Source organism: Xenopus laevis, chromosome 6L (genome assembly GCF_017654675.1).
Source record: "Xenopus laevis strain J_2021 chromosome 6L, Xenopus_laevis_v10.1, whole genome shotgun sequence".
Classification (NCBI taxonomy): domain Eukaryota; kingdom Metazoa; phylum Chordata; class Amphibia; order Anura; family Pipidae; genus Xenopus; species Xenopus laevis.
The window spans coordinates 67374178-67400117 of record NC_054381.1 but is presented as its reverse complement, the minus strand read 5'-3'; the positions used below and the strand labels follow the sequence as shown (position 1 = coordinate 67400117).

Below are 25940 nucleotides of genomic sequence, written 5' to 3'. Positions count from 1 at the left end.
GTCTTTGTACTCCAAAGTACCAAGCCGCAAACCATTCCTAAATTTGGTGATTTGGGGGACATTTACAAAAATGACTTCAAAATTTCGACCCTGCAGCATTGTGTTACCCACATACTTTTAGGTATCAAGACAAATCACCCCAAATATGAAAGCCTGGGGTCCTCTGAACAGTTTGATGCCCAATATGTATAGGTGTACCCAAGCACGTGGCGTATAGGGGCCCCAAAACAAAGACCCCCATATGGTCTGTCATTTCAGGTACTGCAAAATCAACACATTTACATTGTTTTGGGGGGGGCAAAGGTAGAAAAAAGTGCGTTCACCCCATAAAACCATATATTTTTGGAAAGTACACATTCCTGCGAATCCAAATTGGGTATGCATGTCTTTGTACTCCAAAGTACCAAGTCGCAAGCCTTTCCTAAATTTGGCGATAAAAGCAACTGTTTTTACATTTCTGAAAATCGCCTAAAAATATTGCAATTGGCCGCATTTATCTCACCCAATTTCTTACATACAATTGTAAAACACCATAAATATTGATGCCAAGGGTCTACTGAACAGTTTGATGCCCAATATGCATAGATATACCAAGGCAGCTGGCATGTGCGGACCCCAAATAAAAATAGTGAATATGAGTTTTCTCCGCTGCCCATTCGCCTTCTGTGAACATAGACCCTTGACTTCATATTATTTGCCTCAAGACCCTCCTAACAGCAATGACCCCCCAAAACCATACATTTTTGGAAAGTACACATTCTGCCGATTCCAACAAAGATAACGACGTCTTTCTACACGAAACTACCAAACTGCAAAGCTTTTCTAAACATATAGGTTTTTACAACATTTCTGAAAATCGCCTAAAAATGTTGCAGTTTGCCGCATTTATCGGACACAATGTTTTACGTACAAAGAAAAATCTCTCTAAATATGGACGTCAGAGGTCTAATAAATAGTTTGATGCCCAATATGTATAGATTTACCAAAGTATGTGTTGTGTATGGACCCCAAATGAAAAACGTAACTATGAATTTTCACGCTAGCCAACTAAGCTGCAGAAAAGAGAACCCTAACTGTACGTTATGTGCCGTAAGACCCCCAAACTGTAAAAAGACCCCCAGAAACCCATATATTTTTGGAAAGCACATATTTTGGCGGATCAAACTAAGTAAAATCTATCTTTCTATACCAAAGCACCAAACAGCAAAACGATACTAAAGATACATAGGGAACAATAATGCAGGGATAAAATTGCAATAAAACCACAAAAATAGCGTAAATCAATGAAATAACAAAATAATTGTTCTGACAGCGTAATTAGTGGCCGAAATCGATTATCCAATAGTCACGCTGCCAAAATAACACGTTTTTAGGCAAAAAAAACAAAAGATAACAGTATAATGAATTCGTAAAAAAAAAAAAAACACCTGTTTGTGTATACATATTTGTGCACTAATAAAAGTTATCTGAGTGTGCAAATACATGTAAATAAGTGTAAATAAGTGTAAATAACTGTACAAAAGGGACCAAGTGTGCTAAAATTAAAAAAAAAAAATTTAAAAAAATTCCAATCTTTACTAAAATGCATAAATGTACTGTAAGTATGTGTAGGTGCAGGTAAGTGTGTAAAAAAACGTGCACTTACCGTTTTTGGAGCAGGAGAATCGCTGTCTTCTTTGGAGGAGTCCTGGCAGCGTGTCTGCAGAGTTGCTGCGCAGCAGGAAGTGCGTGGGCGGCTCTGCAGGCAGGAAGAAGGTGAGTGTAGTAGCAGACGCTCCATGCGATGCGTCTGCTACTTTGAAGTCGGATCTGCGACAATCGAGTCGCAGATCCGACTTGACAGCCCCCCAGCCTCGTTGCCTAGGGGGCTGTCTTCTCTCCCCACTCTCTGCGGAGGCGGCAAAAGCCGCCGAAGCAGAGAGAGCGCTCAGCTGCTAAAGAACGTACAATGTACGTTCTTGGCAGCCTGAGCATTTGCCTGCCAGCACGTACGCCGTACGTGCTTGGCAGGCAAAGGGTTAATGCCTGTCAAAAGCCTGTCATAAGCTATGGAGTAAATTAAAGGTTCATGTGTGCTGTATACCTCTCTTTATGCCTCTAAATGGCAAAAGCACCTAGCAGTGGTTTCATAGAGGAAAAGTAATTTAATTTCAGTGAGTGCAAAGAGTTGCACATTTGGGTGTGTAACATGGTGCTCCTGAGGAACAATACTTTTCCTGTAGTATGCCTGAATTAACCCATCGCAGTACACAGCCATGTCACAGGGAGACTCTTTGGCTGGGTGAATAAACTGAAGACCCACACAGGTCTTGCAGATAAACTCAGGAACAGACTTAATTTACAGTTACCAATACAGTTCTTCACCAGTTACCAAAATCAACAATTCATATAAACAAAATAAGAAATTAGCAGTACATGATGATGCACTACAGTTCATCCTCCTGAGGCATGTTTTCTCTCAGCAGCCATCTTGGTTTCTCTGGCCCAGGTTCTAGTTCTGACCCTGTACTAACTGGAAAATGCCGCTGGGTACTAACCCCTTCCTTCTTCCTTAATGGAAGCTGCTGGACTAGCTCTAACCAACTAAGGTGCCCTAACACTAACCAGACTATTTAATTGATGTTGTATGGCAAGACTCTCATTTTGGCTATTGGTCCTAATGCCCTTGGCATCATCAGTTCTCCCTTATCATCAACCAAAGATGCTTGCGGCAACTGCTCACTTTTTTAGACATTCTATGGTGTTCCCCCTTCTTCTAGTGTACTTTTCTAATTAATAGACTGCATGTCTCAATTTTAAATAAGCTTAGTGAATGCCGCCATATATCTTTGTCAAAAATTCATATCAAGACATTGCTATTATTATTCATCTACTAACATCAAAGCACTGGACCATGAAATTAGTTTTTAAAGTGAAATTTAGTATATTAGACATTCTTGCCATGTTTAAATGCTTAAAATAATTTAAAGAAAATGTTAGAAATGGAAATAAGCGGTTTGCATATATATTTAATGTTTATGATTTAATATTTTATAAAACCATTGTTTGCAGCAACAGCTTAAGTTTATTAAAGGAAGGTTGTACAAACTTTTTATGCTATTCAGGATATATGGATGCAGGGTGATTTACCTATAGAAGACTTGCTTCCCACTACAGATACTTCATCCCAGTTCTCCTGTTTGCTTATGCCTTCATGCTTATAATGGCAGGTGAACTTGTTGCCCAGATCATCTTTAGTCACTGAAATCCAGCTGGTAGTTGAATAAACATCATTGTTATCCTTATCTTTTTCACTTTTTATTTCTCCTTGTTCTGACGGAATATCCTTGTTTCCTTTCCTCCAAACAACCTGAATTGCATCAGGAAAGAAGTTCTCAAGCAGGCAGAGATATATTCCTTGTCCCTGTTTCTCTATCACTTTCTTGGATGTGCTAAGTATAGTAGCGTTAGGTTTTTCAGCTGACCGTGCAGTATCTAGACAGCAATACAAAAAATAATAGTAATAAATGCAACAGTCATTTTGAAATCTAAATGATACATTACAACTGTGCATGTTGCATCCCATTAGCTGCTGATCTACAACAACCAGCATCACAACAAGAGATGAAAGACAATAAATAGCACAATAGATAGCAAAATAGATACCCCTGGGTTACAAAGCCATTTATTACCTAAATATAATATATTTGTTTTTTTAAACATGATTTACTTGGTCTATCAACTGCAATCATAGCAGCAATTTTCACTAAACCAGGTTAAAGGGGTAATTCTGCTTATTTTTATGCCCACTCAGAGTGCTCTGAAATTAAACATTCAGAATGGGTTTTATATCAACTCGTTGCTGATTTGACGTGGAAAGCTTAAAAGGGTCCTCCACCCAATTTTTTTTTTGCAGAATTAAAGAAAATGTAGTGCTGAGCAACTTTCCAGTATATATTAATATACATTAATTGCAAGAAATGCAGTGCCTGTCTATTTGATTCTCTGTTCTGCTCTAGTTTTAATTCCTAAAACAATGTAGCAGTGACAGTTGATTAAAAGACCTGTAGGAGTCAGAACCAGAGAATAGAAACAAATAAATAGATAAATAGATTTTTTTTTATTACAATTACATTTACACATACCTTTAAGACCACTGAAAATGTTTAACATATCTATATTGTAATCTATAGTGGAACAATGATTTGAATTACATTGTATATAATTACTCTAAAAAATGGTTTTGGGTGGAGACCCCTTTAAGTAAATAAGCATTTTAGCGAAAATTAAGCCTCAGTTTACAATATGAACAGGATTTCTACTGAATATTAAATTAATGGAGGAATGTAATAAAAGTCGCAAAGAGGAAAACAGTTTGCACCAATAAGTATAAAAATTCACATTTCGCAATTTAATATTTTTCCTTAAACAGTTAATGCATTGCCAATTTTAATTGTGCATTACGAATTTTAATTGCGCACTTTTAAGAAGTGCTTGAAGGTGTTGTGATTTTTTGGAGCAAACATAACTTTTTTAGTAAGAAGTTTTATTACATTCACTGCGCACTGGCATAAACTATAACATTCGCAAACTCTGTTACACTTGGAAGAGGTCACTAAGCAATTTGTGCAAAGCAAAATTTGTTCGTGCAAAGGCATTGCAAATAGTTTTTCCATTACCGACTTTAATTACATTTTCCCATAAGAGGATTAGTATAAAGTTGTGCAGATTCATTGGGTTTAGTTGGCAGATCTTTGTATGTAAATGAATAATGCAGGAAATATTTGCAACCCTCGCTATTCTGGTAAATTTAATTTTTGACAATACAACTTTTATTGAAAAATGATCAGTACTACTTGAATGCATGTATTTTTTCCACATAGCATTTATTTTTAACCTAGAATTCTCCATTATACAATAACTTTTTAAATGTTTCTTAAAAATAAAATAGAGGGACGAACTTACCAATTATCTGCCTGAGTGTTGTGTTGGAATGTTGGTGGCATATATGACTACTGTTTCCAAATAAAATATATTGGGCAAGATTGAATTCAATGAGTGATATGTAAAATGTTACCTGATTCATAGACTTACAAATGTCTTGATTGAATGATTGCTTTTAATGTATGGAAAAAATGGTAATGTTGAACCATAAGTAGTGTTATGTCTTGTATCTTTCAAATTGAAATAAAAAACCCTGGTTTTAGAAATAGTTAAATATACATAAGTATGATGCTTTGAGTTGTACACGTTTGTACCACCCGTAAAAAACAATAATCCATGTTCTCAATTTTAAAACTAGGGCAAATCTATTTAACAACTAGTATCAAAGACATCAAAGTAACAAAATCTCTCAAATTCTTTTTCATACATATATCAATGTGATTTATTTGCCCTATATTTTCAGATTCACTAAAATACTCTTTTTCTTGGAAAGCAAATTTTGTTAATAGAGTAATAGAGTTACGTTCAAATGGCCTTTTAAACTTCTGTTTTTTTTAAAAAATTTGCTGTTGCTGTGAATATTATATTGTAAATTATACTTACTAGCCACAGAAAGCCTTGTACCAGTTCCAAATATTTTTAAATTGGCTTCTTTGCACAGTGGTAGTTTTCTTTGCAAAAACAGTTTGTAATAATTGCAAACGTGTATTTATGTTTGATTTATTTTCATCATAATAAGTATTAAATATCTTGTAAGAAGCCATTAACAGTAATTGCCCCACAAATCTTATAACAATAGATAGACTGATAGATAGAGTGATCGAGATTGTGCCGTGTTATTCCCATCATAATTCTAAAACTTAAGATTTGAGATCAGAGATAGGCCTAGGGGAAGGCATACTAGAATACAATATTTTACAATCTTTTATTTCTATGCTAACATATTTTTAAGACAAACATATGTTAGATAAGACCCTACTCTCTGCATATTAGATAAAAGTATAAAGCGACAAGAATAAAAAACAGTATAATATCACAGCATCTCATGTGAAAAAACATTAAAAATGTAAAAATATTGTTTGTTATATTGTTTTTAATTCCCAGTCGAATATCGAGAGTTAATTAACCCTCGATATTCGACCCTTTGTGAATCGGCCCCTAAGTATCATGCAAGGAATCATACATGTTCACACCCTTATCTATTTTGTGGCTTATATAGTTTGATTTTTAAGCAAAGTTCATAGAACAAGATTAACATATAGGGGCACACTTACTATGGGTCCAATATCGAGGGTTAATTAACCCTCGATATTCGACCATCGAAGTTAAATCCTTTGACTTCGAATATCGAAGTCGAAGGATTTACCGCAATTCGTTTGTTCGAACGTATGAAGGAAAAATCGTTCGATCGAATGATTAAATCCTTCGAATCGAACGATTCGAAGGATTTTAATCCATTGATCAAAGTATTTTCCTTTGATCAGAAATAGCTAGGAAAGCCTATGGGGACCTTCCCCATAAGCTAACATTGGTGCTCGGTAGGTTTTAGATGGCGAAGTAGGTGGTCGAAGTTTTTTTTAAAGAGACAGTACTTCGACTATCGAATGGTCAAATAGTCAAACGATTTTTAGTTCGATCTGAAGTCGTAGTCGAAGTAGCCAATTCGATGTTTGAAGCAGCCATAAAAATACTTTGAAATTCAAAGTATTTTTTATTCTAATCAGTCACTCGAGCTAAGTAAATGTGCCCCATAGTGTCAAATCTAAATATAATTCACTTACATGTGACCACTAATTTGTTCCAGTCACAAGTATTTTCAGATTATGATAAACAATGTGGTGTATCATTAACACATTATTAAATTATTATAGTTGATATGTGCAGCACTGGAAAAAAATTTTTTCTTTTCTTCTATATGAAGTCTTAAACTGTGAATTACAGTACATCTACATAATAACCGAAGGTTGAATAAAGATACACATCAAACAAGTAACACGTTGAAAAGAAATATGTATCTATGTAACCGAGTTTCACTCTTTTGACAGTGGTTTATGGGCAATTAAGAGATACACCGATAAGAATATTTTTTTAAGTTGGTTAAAATATGGTGAACAGAGTCATATGAAAATCACTAGGCAAAAATGTTACTGATTATTACTCAAGTACAGTTGCTTTAAAATAGATATCAGTCAGTCATTTTTGCCAACATAGGAGTTTGTTTTGTATTTTTAAAGAAATGATTTAAAACCCACAAAAGTATCTTGTTACGCATTCACTTGTGGAAAATATAAATTAACTTTTTATCAAAATTGCCACATTTTGTAAATGGCATCAAGGCTAAGTGCATGTAATAAAAAAAATAAAAAACACATTCCCAACCTTTAGGGCGTAAAATCGGGCGATTACATTTTGCAAAGCAATAACTGTCTAATGAAGACTGTTAAATAGCAAAATGCAAATTTGTGTTCTTATTTATGTGAATTTATTTCAGTTCCCCATCAGCCCCATTGGTGAAGAGCAATTCTACATATGGAGCAACTTTTCCTCTAATTTCTTGTTGGCCGTGTGCACAACAAATCTCATGTATCTTGTTGCAGCCTTCTACATTTTTATAAGCTTTATTACATTTACCACTAATTTAAATTTTACCTTTAATAATTAAAAGATATTCAACTGATGCTCTTCTTTTAGAAACCCTAAATAGTTAACATTCAGAAATGTCCCTCTGTATGCTTTGCTGCTACAGACAAATTTCTTGTGGTGTCTCAACCTTTTCCAATAAAAGAAGTATTAAAAAAGCTGAAAACTTACCTGTGACAATGAGTTTAGTTCCACTACCAAATATTTTCACATCCCCATCACTGTGCTTAATGCCTTACAAATAACTACTGACTGCATTTTTTCTTCATTTCTTTTTATGCTAGCTTTGTTGCATTACCAGAGGAAGAACTAGTGGGAACTAAAAAGCAACGTATTTTGTGGTTGGGTGAAACTAACACTGAGACAAATGTAAAAAAAAAATGAAATGTAAAAAAAATAAAAAAAGTTGCCTTTGTATTTATATTAAATAATGCTTTTAATTTAAGAGCAATGAGCAGTATTATTAATGCCGTACCTTGTATACACATTGCATATTAAAAAACAGATAAGGGGAAACTTTATTAAATGCAATCTTTTTCTTGATAATTATTTATTGTTACTAATTGTATTATGCAGTGTTATACACAAAAGTTTATATGCCATTGAGAGCATAGCATGAAATTATGTACCAACAATGTAGAGGCCCATTTGTTAAAGGTCGAATTTTAGTGGTATTAGAACTTTTTGAAACTATGATTAAACTTTATTTCTCTAAAACCACCAATTAAGTTATTAAAACATCCGAATATAAAAAGTAGGTATGGAAAAAAACACTGAACGGACCTTAAAAAAAAAACCTCAATATATCAAACGCTCTAAAAATTTGAGTTTTGGGCAATTACTATAGAAAAAAATCTAGAAACATCTAAAAGTCTGATTGGCTAAAAAAGCTCCAATAGTATAGCGCAGTTCCCATTGAATTCTATGGGACGTCGGTTGCTTTTACTTGGTGAAGTTTTGTGTTACAGTTTTTGTAGTTTTTATATTTTATAAAACTCCAATTTTTAGAGTCTTAGAGAAAAAAATTAGTTTTTACATAAAATATATGATTTATGAAAAAAAAGGAAATACAAATTTTAGTAAATCGTCCCTGTAGTATTTTTTTTCAACACAATTCCAAAGTAATTGCAGGTGTATGAGAATTTGCCCCCTTTATGCAGTTGTGACGAATGTGTTAAAACACATACATTTGCATGGAATTGTGTCATTTATATGATGTTTCCATGTGCTTCTTTAGATGCAAGTCTACTTTGTCTAGTAGTGTTTATTGCTGTTGTCTATTGCTATGTTTATGACACAGCCAGCAGTAGGAACCCTGAAAATATTGCCACAGTTAGGGTGGTGTTAGCTTCAGGGTTCCCCTGCATCAAAGATGCCTGTTCATGCAATTCATCAAACTGGATTAACTGGACAGACTCAACCATTGAGAACAGCTATATGGAAGTATGTAGAGCGTGGTTGGATGAATAGTGTCAATATGCACAATGACTGCATTTATTTAACAACTGGAGTCTCTTTTTTCTCTATGTATCATCTATCTATCTTTCTATCAATCTATCATTTATCTATTTATCATCATCTGTCTATCATCTATCTATCTATCTATCTATCTATCTATCTATCTATCTATCTAAATATCATTGGTATGGGACCTGTAATCCAGAATGCTTGGGACCTGGGGTTTTCTGGAAAAGGGGTCTTTCCATACTTTGAATTCCCATACCTTAAGTCTAGCAAAAAACTCATTTAAACATTACATAGAACCAGTGGGATTGTTTTTACTCCAATAGGGATTAATTATATCTATCCATCTATCTTAATAAAATAGTGCATAATCAAATGACTTACTTGTGACAATGAGTCTGGTACCAGATCCAAAAATCTTCTGCCAAATATCACACTGTGTTACAACCTTTACAAGTCATGGCAAAGAACAGCTGTGAACACTGTATTCTGTTATTCTATTCCTATACTTTATTTGTACCAGAGACAACTACTTTAGCCCTACAAGTTACATCTTATAAATGATACTAGATGCAACTAAGGATTTTTTTAATGGATGTTTATGCTTTTTAAAAAAATCAATCTTAACCAGAAGGCATGTCCAAACTGCAGTCATTTGAGAGCTATAATTTGCCAGCAGCTAGGTATCTCAAGGGCTTCTAGTAGGCCATCAATGATTTATAAGATGCTCAAATATGTTATACAATTTGTGAATATTTTCATATAAAAACATTAATGGGCTACTCACTTTAACATACAAATAGAAAATGCACCCGTGTAACAAATTCTGGAGTAAAAAGAAGTCTTATTAAAAGTCTTATTGGTTCTGTAAAGTAGTCTGCTCAAGCACATAAATGAAACATTGTTAGTGGATGAAAAGTACCTAGATTTAACATAAACGTTTTAAACATGTTTTAAACTGTTTGCTTATATAGTTATTATATAGTACTTACCGGTAACAATTAGCCTGGTACCAGAGCTGAACACTTTGAAATAAACATAATCAACAGCACTGTGTTTCAACCCTGACAAAGAACTATGCTTTAGTGCAAACTATGGGGTGTAAGAGTTCAGTGTCAAAACTTTAATACCCAGGCCTGTAAAGATATGGTAAAAATGCAGTCCAACACTATACAGGAAAAGTTTTTTGATAAAATTGACCATAGTGTGTTTGTGAATATGATAGGGACTTAAAGTGTAAGCTCTACAGGGACTGAATAATGTACAATCTCTGTACAGTGCCGTAGAATAAGTTGGTGCTATATATATATATAAAAGATTATATATAAAAGATAATTAATATTAAGTTGAAGGCCAGCCACTTTAGTCTTAGTTGGTCAACTATAATTGTACTCATTATACTGGCATAGAAATCCAGCAGTACTATTTACCACTGCACAGGAATTATTTTTTAAAAAAAGAATGTTAAAATCGCTCTAGAAATTTCAGTAGAAAACTCAAATTATCAGAGGAAAAAACGAATATTTTTTGAGATTTATTATACCCCAATGCTGCAAATCTGAATCCAAAAAATCCGCCATCTCAGACCTGTTGAGGTCCTGTATAAGTCAATGTGAGAGGCACAATCTCAATTTAAAGTTTTCGTGGTGAATTTGAGCGACCAAAAAATTTGAACAATTCATGTTTTTGTTTGAGATAAATTCGGATTTTAGTAAATAACCCCCTAAGTGTTATATTTGATTTTATACACAGTAGAGCATTACACATTCAGAGCATACTGAACTAAATAAGGCTGGGAAATTTTCAAGCAGTTGGCTTGAAAAAAAACACGTTTAATTATTCTAGTCTAATATCTTATCCGACATAACTTACATTTTATGCAAAGCAAATATAGCTCCAATATTGTAACTACTGGACTACAGTTACATACAATGCTATGATCATACAAATTGGACACTTTATTTTATTTTGGCAAATTATCTGTTAAAAATGTTCTAAAATGAGTCAGATGACAGGTATCAGTTTCTAAGACTTTGATCTTTGAAATTTGTAAAAAGGAAAATTACGTATTAGTTTTGTGTTCATACTCCACAACCTTTAATATCTGAAACTGCAGTACACTACTAATAAGTCTGATGAACAACGCCCATTCATTTTCACACAATTCAGTTTGCTATTTAATTTTAATGCTTAAGTGCCTATATTTCCTTTTACCATTATTGAAACATATACATCATATATTATAACTTTAATGTAAAAAAGTGGACAGTGATAAGAATCATTGGATACTTTACAGCACTGGTCCTACTACAAAATTGCTACATATATTTACAGGTTAAGAACACTCTGTTCTTAACTTGGTCAGTTCAATATATAATGACCTCTGAAAAAATAACAATACACTGACATATTTGTTCATACAAACACAATATTGTGGGATACACAGAGTAGGTTACCTGATATGTTGTATATATCCAAAAAAAAACTCTTAGGGTTTTTTTTCCTACTGCATTTAACACATGCATTGAATAACATTTTGTTACATCTAGAGAGCAAAATAATTATATTTACTTACTTGTGACAATAAGTTTGGTACCAGAGCCAAAAACCTTCCCCCAACCATCACACTGTGTTATAGTCTTTACAACTATGCCAAACAATTCCTGAAAACTGTGTTATCATCTTTCAATCTATATCAGTTATGATATATATCTATCCATCAATCAATCTATCTAACAATCATCTATGTATCTCTAACTATTTATTTATTTGCTGTTATTTGTTGGGTTATATTCTCGTACTTACGTGTAACAATGAGTTTTGTTCCAGAGCCAAACACTTTAACTCCACACAGTGTTTCAATCCCTTACAAGTGTATAACTCAAACTATGTATCAAATGATGATACTGTTGGGGGATGCTGGTCATTCTCATCATAAACTATATGGCTGCAGGCTGGGCATTACTGATTTATAAGAACTTAGAGGCCAGTTTATTAAGTTAACACATTTTACAGAGTGGTAACCTCACATTAGTAGTTAACAATTTCCATGCTGGACAATAATTATGCAAATCTTTTCTTCAGGCATGCAACACACATCAGGGAGAAAAAAATTGAGCATTGAGAACTATTGCTCCAATAGCGACACAGAAACTAACATAGGAAATGTTTCTATCAGAAAAGTTTACATAAATTGAGAATATTCTTCAGGATTTCCAAGTCTGCTATTTGATAAATCAGCCTCTTAAAATTTGCCACCATATATGCCTGTGCTTATATTAGAAAACAACAGAAAACAGAAGAATATGTTGCTAGGATAAAATTTGAAATGTTTGCATTATATACAAATGTAGTACAATTTTGAAAACATTTATGAGCATGTATTTTTGTAGCCTGTGTAACCATCAAGTATTTTAAAACTTTCATATCTGGACTCCAATTTGAGTGTATTACATATGCCTAGCTGGTGAGCTAACATGATTTTCTTCTTTTGTTTTCTACTGGGGTCCTGCTGGGGGTTGTCTATGTCTTGTATGTATTTTATATGCTTTTTAGCTATTATGGAGCACAAGTAGCTTTTTATATATATATATATATATATATATATATATATATATATATATATATATATATATATATATATATATATATATATATATATATATATATATATATATATATATATATATATAAGATTTACAATGATTAACTGAACTAGAACTCAGAGGTCAATTAATCAAAATTCATATTTGTGTAATATTCCTTTGTATGAACTCACAATTTAGAAAAAGACGAATGTTAAAAAAAATCTGTATATAAAAAATGAGCATTAATAATATTGTGGAAAAAACCTTTTAGATACCAACGTTTTACATTAGAGTTTTTGTGATTTCTTTCTTCGCTTAATAAGTATCAAAAATGTATGTTTTTTTTAAGCCATTAATCACATTTGTGATTTTTATCTAACAAAAATGTAATAAATAAATAAAATAAATAGCCCCCAAAAAAATATAATTATAGTCAATATTTGAAAAGTAGTGCCAGCAAATAAACTTGTTAATTTTAAGGTGAACTAGTTTAACAATTTGCATTTATGGTATTTCTATATTTATACTTTAAAAGGGCCTGTACTTACTTGTAATAATTAGTCGGGTACCAGGGCCAAACACTTTATATAGATAGCCATCAGTAGCACTATGTTCCATTCCTTACAAATAACTACATTGTACATGCTGGGGATTTTGTGGATAAGGCTTCTTTCTGTAGTTTGGATTTAGACTGCTAATAATCATTTAAACATTAATTAAGCACAACAGAAATGTTTTGCCTCCAATAAGGATTAATTATATCTTAGTTGGGATCAAGTACAATAAAATGTTTTATTATTAAAGAGGAAAAGGAAATCATTGTTAAAAATCTGAATTATTTGAGTAAAATGGTGTCTATGGGAGATGGGCTTCCTATAATTCGGAGTTTTCTGGATAAAAGGTTTCCAGATAAAAGATTCCATACCAGTATTGTAATGTACAGAAAAAAAGCATTAATTTAACTCATAGCAAAATAAATTCAGAATGAAAACGTCATGTCCTATTTTTAAAGGGGCTGTTGACCTTTAATTTAACTTTTAGTATGATGTAGAGAGTGATATTCTGAGCCAATTTGGTTTTCATTTTTTATTTAACATTTTATTCCACAACACCAGTTTGCAATTTTAACAATCTGATTGCTAGGGTCCAAATTACCCTAGCAACCATGAATTGATTTGAATAGAAGACAGAAATATGAATAGGAGAGAGCCTCATTAGATTAATGAGTAATAAAAAGTATCAATAACAATAAATTTGTATCTTTACAGAACATTTATTTTAGATGGGGTCAGCAGCCCCTATATGCAAGGTAGAAAGAGACAGAAGAAGAAGGCAAATAATTAAAAAACTAAAATACAAATACAAATGTATTTACAAAATAAAAAATAAATTTCAGTTGAAAAGTTGCTTAGAGCAATTCTATCATATAATAAAAGTTAATGTAAAGGGGAACTTCCCCTTTAGATAATAATATACTACTACCCCTTTAGTTAATAGATAAATAATGGCAATAAAATACACCTTAGTTTGTTATAATATGCCATGTAAATCTCAATGTCCTTTATATTTATAAGGTACAATAAATAATACTGGAAAAACTTGCATTCTTTCTAGGCCTTATTTATTAATTGTGTGTAATTCTGCAAGTAAAAGTCCAAGGACAAAAAGCTATGGCGTAAGGCTCAAATACAGATATCTATGTTTTGACAATATTTTTCTTTGGGTGCTCTAACCACAAACAATACTACACACTACTACAGTTAGATATTTCCTAAAAAAAGTCAGCAGTAAGAATTACAAGCAGTATTGCTGGTACTGGAGCACCTATATTTCCATTTAAAAAATAATGGATTTCATGTAATCTGAAGTGGTATTATTTGGTATAAAATAACAAGTTCACTGAGCCAAACAGAGCGAATTTTTTCATTATATAGTAAAAATGATACTATATTAGAAAATATTTCTGTGTAAGAGTTGTCCTGTTTTTATGCATAAATCCCTCATTGACCCTTAATAGTTAGCCTATACTGCTTGTTGCTAATAACAACAACATAAAGGCAAAGAATGCAGTAGCACCAACACTATGCATGGACAGTAGTCCATCTTAAAGGCATTAGCATTACTCAACATAGAGTATAGGTATGGTATCTTTATCCAGAAATCCGTTATGCAGAAAGCTCAGAATTACAGGAAGGCCATATCCCATAGACTCCATTTTAATCAAATAATTCACATTTTTAAAAATGATTTCCTATTTCTCTGTAGTAATAAAACAGTACCTTGTACTTTATTCCAACTAAGATATAATTCATTTTTATTGGAGGCAAAGCAATCCTGTTAGGTTTATTTAATATTTTATAAGAATTTTTTAGTAGACATAAAATATGGAGATTAGTGATGAGCGAATCTGTACAGTTTCGCTTCACCGAAAAAATTCACGAAGCAGCGAAAAATTAGCCAAACACATTGAAGTCAATGTGCGCTTGCGACAAATTTTCTCACTCCAAATTCATTAGTCAATGGGAGTTTTTCCTTTTGGCAACTTTTTTGTCTCTGCGACTTTTTTGTCCAAATGCATGTGTGACTCTTCGCCACAATTTCACAAAAAAATGCCAAAACGCATAATTTTGCAGTGAATCCATGGCTTGGGAAAACATTGCTCATCACTAATGGAGATCCAAATTACAAAAAAGATTCCTTACCCAGAAAACTCCATGATTCTTTATAACCGGTTCCATGCCTGTATAAAGAAACTGAAAATCCGTGAGACATTAAAAATTAAAAGAAGTGCAGTACAGTACAGGTATTTATATTTTGTGATCTATTTTGTTGACTCAAGGCTAATAAAGCTGTGTATAAACTTTGTTCCACTGTTCTCTTGACAAATCCACTACAAGAAAATTCTGCTACATAAGTACAGAATACATTTTTTTCACTAATATAAAATGCCCCTAAAAGTCAACACAGTCATTTGGATTTAGACAGAAATGCCCAGTTCTTGAGTAAATATACTCTTATGTATTATAATTTGCTATTATCATGTTAAAGAATATTTTATATTATTGAATACATCTTTTACATTTAAGAAACATTGGCATGTTCTTTAAAGAATGCACAAAACATGCCTGAGTATGCCACATTTACTCAAATTCACTGGCTATAATTTATAAAATAATTTACAATATACAGACTGAGCTTAATAACTACCCCAATCCCCGAGCTACCTGCTCAGTCGGTCTCTCTTTCTGAATTTGAAGTAAGCCAGCCCTTTTGTCAGCCTCCCCACTATTAATCTCTAGACTGGCATATACAGTACTATACAGCATGGGGAAAGCTATACTGTATACAATAAATAATACACATGCACAGCATATAAAACTGTTCTTTAAAAGATAAATTAACATTTTTAAAGTATTAATATTATATACAATTAGACTAACATTGAAAAATGTTAATTTACAGGCAACAATGAGATTTGTGCCAGTCCCAAATATTTGAATACACTGTCCATCCAACACAGCACAATAATAAGTTCCAGAGTCCTCCTCCACAATGCTTTTAATTGTTAATTTTTTTTCAAGATCAAGCTTGGTGTCACTAAATCCATCACCAAATTCTTGAGTTTCTCTTATAGCATGTAAAATTATTTTTACTTCTCCATTGGGTTTCTGTAAATACCAATATATGTCTTGTGTTTGCAGATTAATATCATTCCAGTTACACTTGGCACTGACTGATTTGTATAGTCATATATGGCTGGCTCAAACTAAATGTTGTAAATTGATCTAAAAAGAAAGTATAGAATACAATGTTTAACAACTGCAATTAAATCATCTTAGCAATTAAAATACATTTTTGAAATCTGCGAGCCAAATGGCTCTAAAACTTACATAACAAAATGGAAACCAAAATAAACATGAAGAGAAACATATCCCCGAATCTTTGAAAGCAAGGCCGCAATGGGTTACATTATATGATGTGGTTCTTCTTCACAAAAAAGAAGATTTTCTTTTTGTGCATGAAAATGCTATATCTCATCAAAGGAAGTGGTTTGTATAATTTCTTATCTTGAAATAAATACATGGAAGAAACCAGCTGTCATGCAAACCACAGAAATAGCAAGCAGCAATAATGTAGTTAATCAACTCCACAGATACGGTAGTAAAAAGAAAATTGCCTTTATCGGAAATTATTAAAGGTGACTGATGACAGTTAGTGATAAAGGATGTCTGTTGTAATGAGGCAACAGTTATGTAGCCAAGAGCAGGTTTAAGAAAAATTAAAAAAAATACTTATTTTATTATTATAATTTTTTTTTATTATAGCTCTATAACTCTATTACTATATAACTAAATGAGAAAAAGAATAGAAAAGTGCATGATGATGTGCATGCCACTAAATTCATGTGGAATTCTTAAATATGTGGAAAGATATAAGCTGCAAGACATCAGCAGATATTGCTATTCATTCATGCTGGGCTATCTTAGGAGTTTAATGTCCAAGTTCTGTTTTAACAAACTAAAAGAAGCGACAAATATCAAGCCCTGGTTCTGTTTTGTGTAGCAGAAACAAAATGTGATCAAGAGGATGTATAGAACACTGGGGAATGTCTGGCCTTGCCCTCCATTTATTAAATACATTATATTACACCAAAATTGTTACTTGGTGGTAGTTATTTTGTCACGATCGGCACCCAGAATCCAGAACCAATGCTAGGCTCCCTGGTCTCGGCTCTTGTTTTTGCCTATAACAGCCGCCTTTCACCTCGGGAGGAGCCTTCGGCTAATTGGATGCCGCCAGGTCTTATAAAGAGAGGAGCCAAGTTAAGGGTTCTGGACGAGCAGAGGGGCACAATCGTTAGCAAAATCTTTGGGCAGAAGGTCACAGTTCAAGGAGCAGGCAAAAAGCGTAGTCAAAACCAGGCCGGGTCGGTGCAGGCGGAATACAATCGGAGTCAGACAGGCAAGGGTCAAAACCAGGGTATCAATCAAGAAGAATCAGACAGGCACGGGTCAGAATACAGATTTTAGAATAGTCAATTACCAGGCAGAGGTCAGGATCACAGAAGACAGATTAATCACGCAGGCAGGGGTCACAACAGGAATCAGATACAAGCAAGATACAAGATAGCACCCAGGAACTCACAGGAGATTAACCTATAACGGACAATGAATAGGACGTCAAGTCCCCTTTAAATAGTTTTGAGTAATTTGAATAGTTATTACGCCAGCATCAATGCGCCTATAAATACAGGAGATGCGCCGCACGCGCATTAAGGAACCGGCACAGAAGGGGATGGGAAGCAGCGTGGTGGGCATCCCCACCGGCCCACTGGACAACCAGGGTGAGTGTCTCTCACATATTTATGATGATTTATCAAGGATGTTTCTGTCCCCCATATTCCCGATATTCAGATTGTTCAACTTTAAAAAAGTGATATATGTGATGTACAAACTTATATCAACAATCCTGGCATCACTCTAGATTCAGAGGGATATAGTATAACATAAACAAAAGGTGACAATACATATTTAGATTGTTGTCTGATGTGAGCCCCTGGGCAGAAAGTAACCCTAATTTATAAAATAATGGCTTGTGGACACAGGGCCATGCCTTATTTTGCTAAAACTTCACCTACAATACACCCAACCCTCACCCATCCCCATAGGCCATGTCCCTTTGTGACCTGCAAACCATACTTTTACGTCTAATGGTGACCCCTCTGCAGTACCTCCCAAAAACCCTCATGTTGGCCCTAGAGGGTGTTGGGTATATCAGGACACATATTGTACCTTGGATAATGACCCATTCCCAGGTTTGAAAATTGCAGTTATTGTCTCTTTGTTCATATGACAGTATTACTTCATGTACAGCAAATCTTGTACAATACAGTACAATCTGTCAGGTAATGATGTGTAACATGTATTTGCTTTATATTAATTCTGACTAATCTTCTCTACAAAAACAGTTATATCTCCACAATACATGTTAATGTTACATTGAACTAGGCTCATTTATCAACACTGGCCAAATTTGCCAGTGGGCAGTAACCCGTAGCAACCAATCAGTGCTTGGCTTTTTTTCAGGTAGGTGCATTATAATCTATCGATTCATTGTCTTTCCCAAATGTTTTCATACATCGGATAGACCACAGATGATATTGAATGACTGACAGTATAATAAATACAATCTCTTGGTTAAAGCGGTGCTTCCTATGAATGATTCCATAGGCTCTTTCTGCATAGTCATTAGCACATATATTACAAATACCCAACACCTTAAGCACACCCTCATATAAACTGTTTTACACTGAACAATCCACCAAACAGTGCTCTTGACTCTCCTCCACCCCACACCCCCAGGGACACTCTTTTCTTACATTACTTGTCAGCTAGGCATTATCAAACAGTTTTGGGGGGAGTCTCACACTGTTTAAATATTTTAGTATCTCCTCCAGGGTTTTGCTGGTACAGTCCATTATAGCCAGTGGGACAGTAAAGAAGGATGATAGTACCCTGGCATAGATTTGCTTCCCCAATGCCCTGTCTCTTTATCAGTTTAAGGGCATGGGCAATGTGTGGTGGGAAATAGCTCTGTCTTACACGGACCTCTTTTGCCCTACCGCCCTGCAGCCAGTCCATGATAAAAGACGATGCCCAAGACCTGATAACACTTTCCCACAGGGAGCTTGTTCTTTGAGTCAGACCCCCAAAGTTAAACTTTAGGAACATGACACCAAAGAAGGTCACAGGACAGACCATCCCCAAACCTCCCTCTTTCCTCTGCAGGAACGTTACCCCTCTTTTGCGTGTTCTCAGGATAGGAAGGAAGAAGTTGACCAACAACCCTTCATCTCAACTGAAAGGTATTTTTGGGTGCTTTGTTGCCTGCAGAAGAGATTTCTAGCAGTTAACAAATCATCACCATAAAAAAAGAACATAATTTTGTATATACTGGGTCTTCCATGGAAAGACCTACAGCAGCCTTATAGCAGCCATAGTTTTCAATAGGTATAAATTACACTGAGCATCACGAACATAAAATATAGTGGTAGAAAGAATATATATGTACATTATGCTAATACAATGGGATTGGTAATACAGAAATCTGAAAGCTCTGAATTGCAGGAAGGCAATCTCACATTCTAATAAAATAATTTTTATTTTATTTTAAAAATTATTTTTCTTTGTAATAAAAAAACATTAGATAAAATACTAAGATAATTAATCCTTATTGTAGGCAAAACAATACTATTGAGTTTAATTTATATTTTAATAATTTTTTAGTGTACGTAGGGGCAGATTTACATAGGGTCGAATATCGAGGGTTAATTAACCCTCGATATTCGACTGTCGGATGTAAATCCTTCGACTTCGAATATCGAAGTTGAAGGATTTACCGCAAATAGCTTGAACGAACGATCGAACGAAAAATCGTTCAATCAAACTATTAAATCCTTCGAATCGTTCGATTCGAAGGATTTTAATCCATCGATCGAACGATTTTTCTTCGACCTAAAAATTGTTACATTGACCTTCCCCATAGGCTAACATGGCACCTCGGTAGGTTTTGGGTGGCTAACTAGGGGTTTTGGGTGGCTAACTAGTCTTTTTTAAAGAGACAATATTCAAACGATTTTTAGTTTGAATCATTCGATTCGAAGTCGTAGTCAAAGGTCGAAGTAGCCAATTCGATGGTCGAAGTAGCCAAAAAAATCATTATTCGAACTTTTTTTTTCTTCTATTCCTTCACTCAAGCTAAGTAAATGGGCCCCATGAGGTATGGATATCTGAATTATGTAAAACCCCAGTTCTGGTGCACTCTGGACAACAGATACCATATCTTTATTCACAGTATTAAAATGCACAGAATATGGAAGTTATTTACTAAACTTCGAATGCAAAAAAAAATTTGTGATTTTTTTGTTATAAAATCATACTTTTAAATTTTTTTCCAGAATTTATTAAACCCTGAGGATGGAAAAGTCTGAGTCTCAAAATCCGGCATCTCAGACCTGTTGAAGTTGCATATAAGTCAATAGGAGAAGTCCCAATGCTTTTTTGATGTGCGCTGGGTATTGTGCAATACCCTGAAGTTTTCAGGTGAAAAAATTCGTGAAAATTGGATGAAAAAAATCGAAAAAATCGTGAAAGTCTGATTTTTACTCGCAAAGCAAATTTTCGGGAAAATGTAATAATAAATAAGCATAAAAACCAGAGTGAATTTGATCTGAGTTTGTAGAAGAAAATATTAAGATAAAGGATTTTGATAAATAATTCCCTATGTGTGTATCTGTAAACTAGTGATAGAGTTAAAAGAGAGTTAGTAGCCACTTGAATTTTATATGAAATCTGTTATCCAGAATGCTTTGGTTCTGGGATATCCTGATTAAGGTTTTTTTTCTCTCATTTTGGTCACCCTACACAAATTCTACTACAAATCATTTGTGCATTAAATAATCCCAATGGGATTATTTTGCCACTAATATGGATGCACGCAAGTTAGTTATGGATTCATGCAGCTTGGTTAGGAAATACAAGGTACTGTTTTATTTATTACTAAGAAAATGGTTTTTCTTAGTATCGTTTAAAATTTTGAATTATTTGCATAGAATGGAAATTATGGGACATGACGTTCACGTAATTCTGTGAACATTTGCATATCAGGTTTCTGCATAAGAGATCCCATATCGGACTCACAGAGTAAGGTGCAGTATTGTGGGTGCAACACAGCGCTATAATTTTTGCATGCCAGTCGATTGTGTCCACTGACACTTCCTAGCTTACATGACCAAAGAACGCACAAGCTATGGAGCATCTAAGTATGTATTGCCTTCCTCTCATGCAGGCCCATATTTGTGGGAGAGCTGCAAAGGCCCAGGCCTAGGCCTGCAAAGATCTGGGGGATCTAAACTGGGACTGCCCAGTCCCCGGTGCTGGGGTTCACGGATGGCAGTAGGTAATTGTTAGGGGCGTTAACGGGGGTGGGGTGCGAGCAGGGTTAAATGTGGGAGGTATGAGATGCCTAAGGGTGCTTTGGGTTGAAATCCAGCCATGCTCCTATGAATGCAGTGCTATTTCTTTGGGGATGAAATCCGTGGGACAGTGTGCAAAGTGCAATAAACACTTTTTGCTTTTTTATTTTTTTCCACTTTGCATACTGACCTGTGTTTTTAAATAAGTATGGATACACTAAATTGCAGATTTGGCCAAATCCAAAGCTTTTTCAGCAGGATTTGTGCCAGGCCCAACCTAATTTGAGCCATGAAAATCATGTGACTTTAGGTCACATGACTACGGAGAGGTGTTTGCCCCCATTCCTTTGCATATCAAGATTGGGGTTTAATTCAGTTTGAAATTCAGCCAAATCCATGGTAAAAGATTCAGAATTCAGCTGAATCCCAGAAAACTGGATTTGGTGCATCCTTATATATCCCCATTATCTCTTGTCGTACAAGTGGCCATGAATTATGTATAGGCATATAGATTGTGACAATGCAGCCCAGCATGATTACCTGTCTCTGCCACACCTTCTATTGCATCCTGCTGGAGATCCAAAATGGAACCAATATTGGAAATAAGTAAATGTATCTTATCCATGTGAAATCACCGATAGCACCTGCTACAAGTTAGTTTGGATCTTAGAAAGCTGCTGAAAGCTCAAAGTGCTGATACTCCTTGGAGGACCATCGCCTATAGTTACACCACTGCACCTATGTTTCCAAATGGGTCCTCGAGAGGGCTTAGATTTAGTTTTTAGTAAAGGACTACATATGCAGCTTTATTAACCCTTTGGCAATGTGTTTCCATTTTTTCAATGGAAACAATAAATTGAAACGCACAGTTATATAAACATGTTTTAACATATGTGTGCCTGCTTTCCTTTCTGTCAAAGTATTTTCTCTTTTTGTGCAGAAAAGTCATTAAACTGCATCACTGTGCATAATACTCCCAGCAGGCACAGAAATAGGTTGCAGCATCCTCTTTCACTATGTTTTTAATCCTTAAAGTCGAAACTGAACCAGTTTCAAGTTTCTGCTTGTCGACTTCTTGGTCATAAAAGGCCTTTCCACCAATTATATACAGAATCTTTTGTGGCTGTTCATTTGGTTTTTGTTGATACCAATAAATAGGTTTGGTCTCATGGTCAATGCCATTTACATTGCATTTAAAACTCGCCGATCTTCCTTGTGAACCTGCTCTGGTAACAGAAAGATAGGGTTGATGGATGGTGATCGATGTATATCCATCTGAAAGCAAAAACATGGAGATTAAAGGGCAACAATACATAATCATGAGTGAGAAAAAAAGGATGAAAAAAGAAAATTGATGAATGGTAAATGGCTTTTCACATTACATGACATGTTCATGTAATGAACACAGTAATATGCTAAAACAATTTGCAGCTCATCTACATGTTTATGTTTTTTGAATTATTGCCCTTTCAGTTCTGTCTTTCTCCAGGTTGAAATTTGTAATGTGAAATTGGTGGTGAAGTTAGTGACGTTGGCAATGAGAAAGCAGGTTATCATGAATCTTGGCTTTTATTGTCTTTCTGTTCAGGCTCTTTCCTATGCATTTTTTTACATTCAAACCACTGCCTGGTTGCTAGGGTTGGTGGCCCCCTAGAAACTAGGGATCCAAAAAAACTACCAAGGCTGGAAAACCTTTTGTTACCTCCAGTTATCTAGTGCTTGCAAGTCACCCGACATATGCACAAAATATTCATCCATATGGGAACCTTACAAAATATGCTGAAATTTAGCCATATCCTAGAGTCTGTTTATCACTACTAGGACCACAGAATAAAAATAAAGACCAAGTGAAACCTGCCTTAGAAAATGATCAGACTCTTTTAATTATTCCATGGCAGATATCTTAACTCATTTTGTAATCATCATTCTTTGTTGTGGATTCCACCTTATAATCTCTGGTCAAATATAAATCTTCGATAAAGGGCAAATAGTCTGAACTGATACAGCTGATTTTCTGCCAACTCCTTATTACTACAGGAATCATAGAAAATTTCATGGTTTGTTTGATATTTTATAGTGTCTAACATAGTCCAAACTGTGCATTAAAATAAAAAAGAAAAAATCAACATTTTAAACTGGATTGAATAAGAAACTTACATGAGAAGAAGACCAATATGCAAGCCCAGAAGAGTGTCATCCTACACTTGTGAACTGGTTACTAGAACTGCAGTGAAGCACAGTGTCTATATCATCATGTGGTATTTTAACAAACTAGGAAGTTAGCCGCACCTTAATATAGGAACAGAGACATGTAACGAAACAAGAGTATTGATAACACCCCTCCCCCACACACACACATACAGATCTCAATATAAAAAAAGGCACGGCTTTATTATTTCAGTGAATCAGTAAAATATTTGAAATAATTTGTATTATTAGGACTCTAGAAAAATGTAATTTGGGAGTTTTCTAGATAAGGAGTTTATGGATAAGCTTATAAATAGATCACCTACCTGTGTATAAAATGTATATTTTCTTCAATTGCTGCATAAATGCTTATTGAATATTTTTTTGAAATATGCAGTTGGCATATGCGATTGAAGCAATTATGATGATATGAAAAGTTACATTTGTAAATCATACTTACAAAGTAATATTCCCCTAAGAAATAAGACTCTGTCTACCACAGTAGTCATATTGTAAGGAGATAGAATGTATATTTACACAGAAATTCAATTGCATAGCAAATGTACAAAAAAAAACGGCCACTTACAGCACTGTCCTTTATCTCTTTTAAATTAATAATTTGCTTCAATGAAACCTTCATAAGGATTAGTGTAGGAAAATTCAGTATATCAGTCTCACTTCATATACAGAGGGTTATGGGGGCATCAGTGGTTGGAAGATGACCCAGACTTTTCAAAAAGAGTATGGGTGAGCTAGAAAAAGCAAGCACTGTGAGCAGATAAGGCATATTCTCCAATTCATTCTTGTGACAACCCTTTACATTATTTAATAGTAATAGTAAAGGAGTAAAGATTAAATTTACCATGTTTTTCAGCCACAATTCAACATGCTTTCCCAGAATTGGGTGATTCCGACAATCAGGTTCAAATGTATAGGGGCAATAAACTACATGGAAATCAGAGCTATTGAGAAGGAAGGGGATGCCCACAGAAAGGACATGGCCAATTGCTGACACACCCTATATTATTGATATTTAGCCACACATCGGAATGGCCATAGGTGCAAAACACAAAGGGATCCTTTTCATATCACCAAGTCAAGGCACGTGTTAAATACTTTTTGTACAGAAGTCTTATAGAAATCTCACACTGTGCGTCATAGTCCCAACATGCACAGTAATAGGTACCTGCATCATCTGCATTTATATTCTGTATTATTAATGTAAAACCCAATTCAGTTTGCTTTTCAGAATCAAACTTTGCATTACTAAAGCCTTCATCATAGTTGATCTTTTCTTGGTGATAATAGAGGATCCTCTTCAGCTGACTTGATTTCTGCTGATACCAGTGGATTGGTAACATTGATGAAGTAGTTTGGCATGGAACACGGGCAGTTCCTGATTGTACTTTGGTGATAGAGATGTAAGGCTGTTGGACAACTATAGCTGCAGAACAAGCTGAAAATAATAAAAAAAAATATTACAATGATTAAATAAGGTAAAACTGCAAATATTTAGCATTAAAAAATAAAATATTTCTGCCAGGACAAGTAGATAAAACATTTACTCTTTCATGTTTTTGAATTAATCAGTCTTTGGTTCTGTATAGAATATGGAATAGTTTTATACATGGAGTTTTATATTGTTTGACTTACATTTTTGTTTTATATTGTTTGACTTACATTTAAAGAGGAATGTCAGGACAAACGCAGGCAGGAACTGCATGTTGATGTGAAATTCCTTTGATTTTCTACCATGCACGTATTTTTCTTCAGTTCTTGTGAATACAAACTTGGCTCTCAGTTTTTTATTGTACATGAAGTTGGGTTGGTTTATTTGCTTACCACAACAGCATCTGGTAAAAAGCACTTTGGATATGTAATGTACATTAGCTGTAGCTTAGCATTTCCCAGAGGTTATGCAGAAGCAACCAATCAGCAGGTTGCAATTACTGGTCGGCTGTTTAAAATCAAACATGTTATTGGTTGCTGCACCAGGGCAGACCTTTTGCCTTTTATTACATAGGAGGGAGATAAGTGAACACTAACTTATTTGATTTGAGAACCTCAGACCTTAAAAAAACAAACCTGTAACTTATGTTTCAAACAGATTCTTTTGAAATGCTGGTTCCCCTGTGATATCAACATTTAAACCTTTGAAAAAAATG

The 25940-nt window shown here is 34.4% G+C and overlaps 1 protein-coding gene and 1 gene segment (V, D, J or C); both read right to left on the bottom strand.

Annotated features, from left to right (window-relative positions):
• Nucleotides 1-25617, bottom strand: part of trg.L (T-cell receptor gamma locus L homeolog) — a 34358-nt gene extending 8741 nt beyond the window's left edge. Inside the window, exons 1-4 of the mRNA XM_018267594.2 lie at nt 25456-25617; nt 24925-25231; nt 9412-9461; nt 3130-3474 (exon numbers count right to left, since the gene is read on the bottom strand). Coding sequence (XP_018123083.2) covers nt 3130-3474; nt 9412-9461; nt 24925-25231; nt 25456-25591 — 838 coding nt within the window. The 5' untranslated portion in view covers nt 25592-25617. The remainder of the gene's footprint in view (nt 1-3129; nt 3475-9411; nt 9462-24924; nt 25232-25455) is intronic.
• Nucleotides 22030-23860, bottom strand: LOC121394644. The segment is given in 2 exon segments: nt 22030-22863; nt 23746-23860. Coding segments are annotated over 2 exon segments (357 nt in total).
• Nucleotides 25618-25940: the final 323 nt, after the last annotated feature.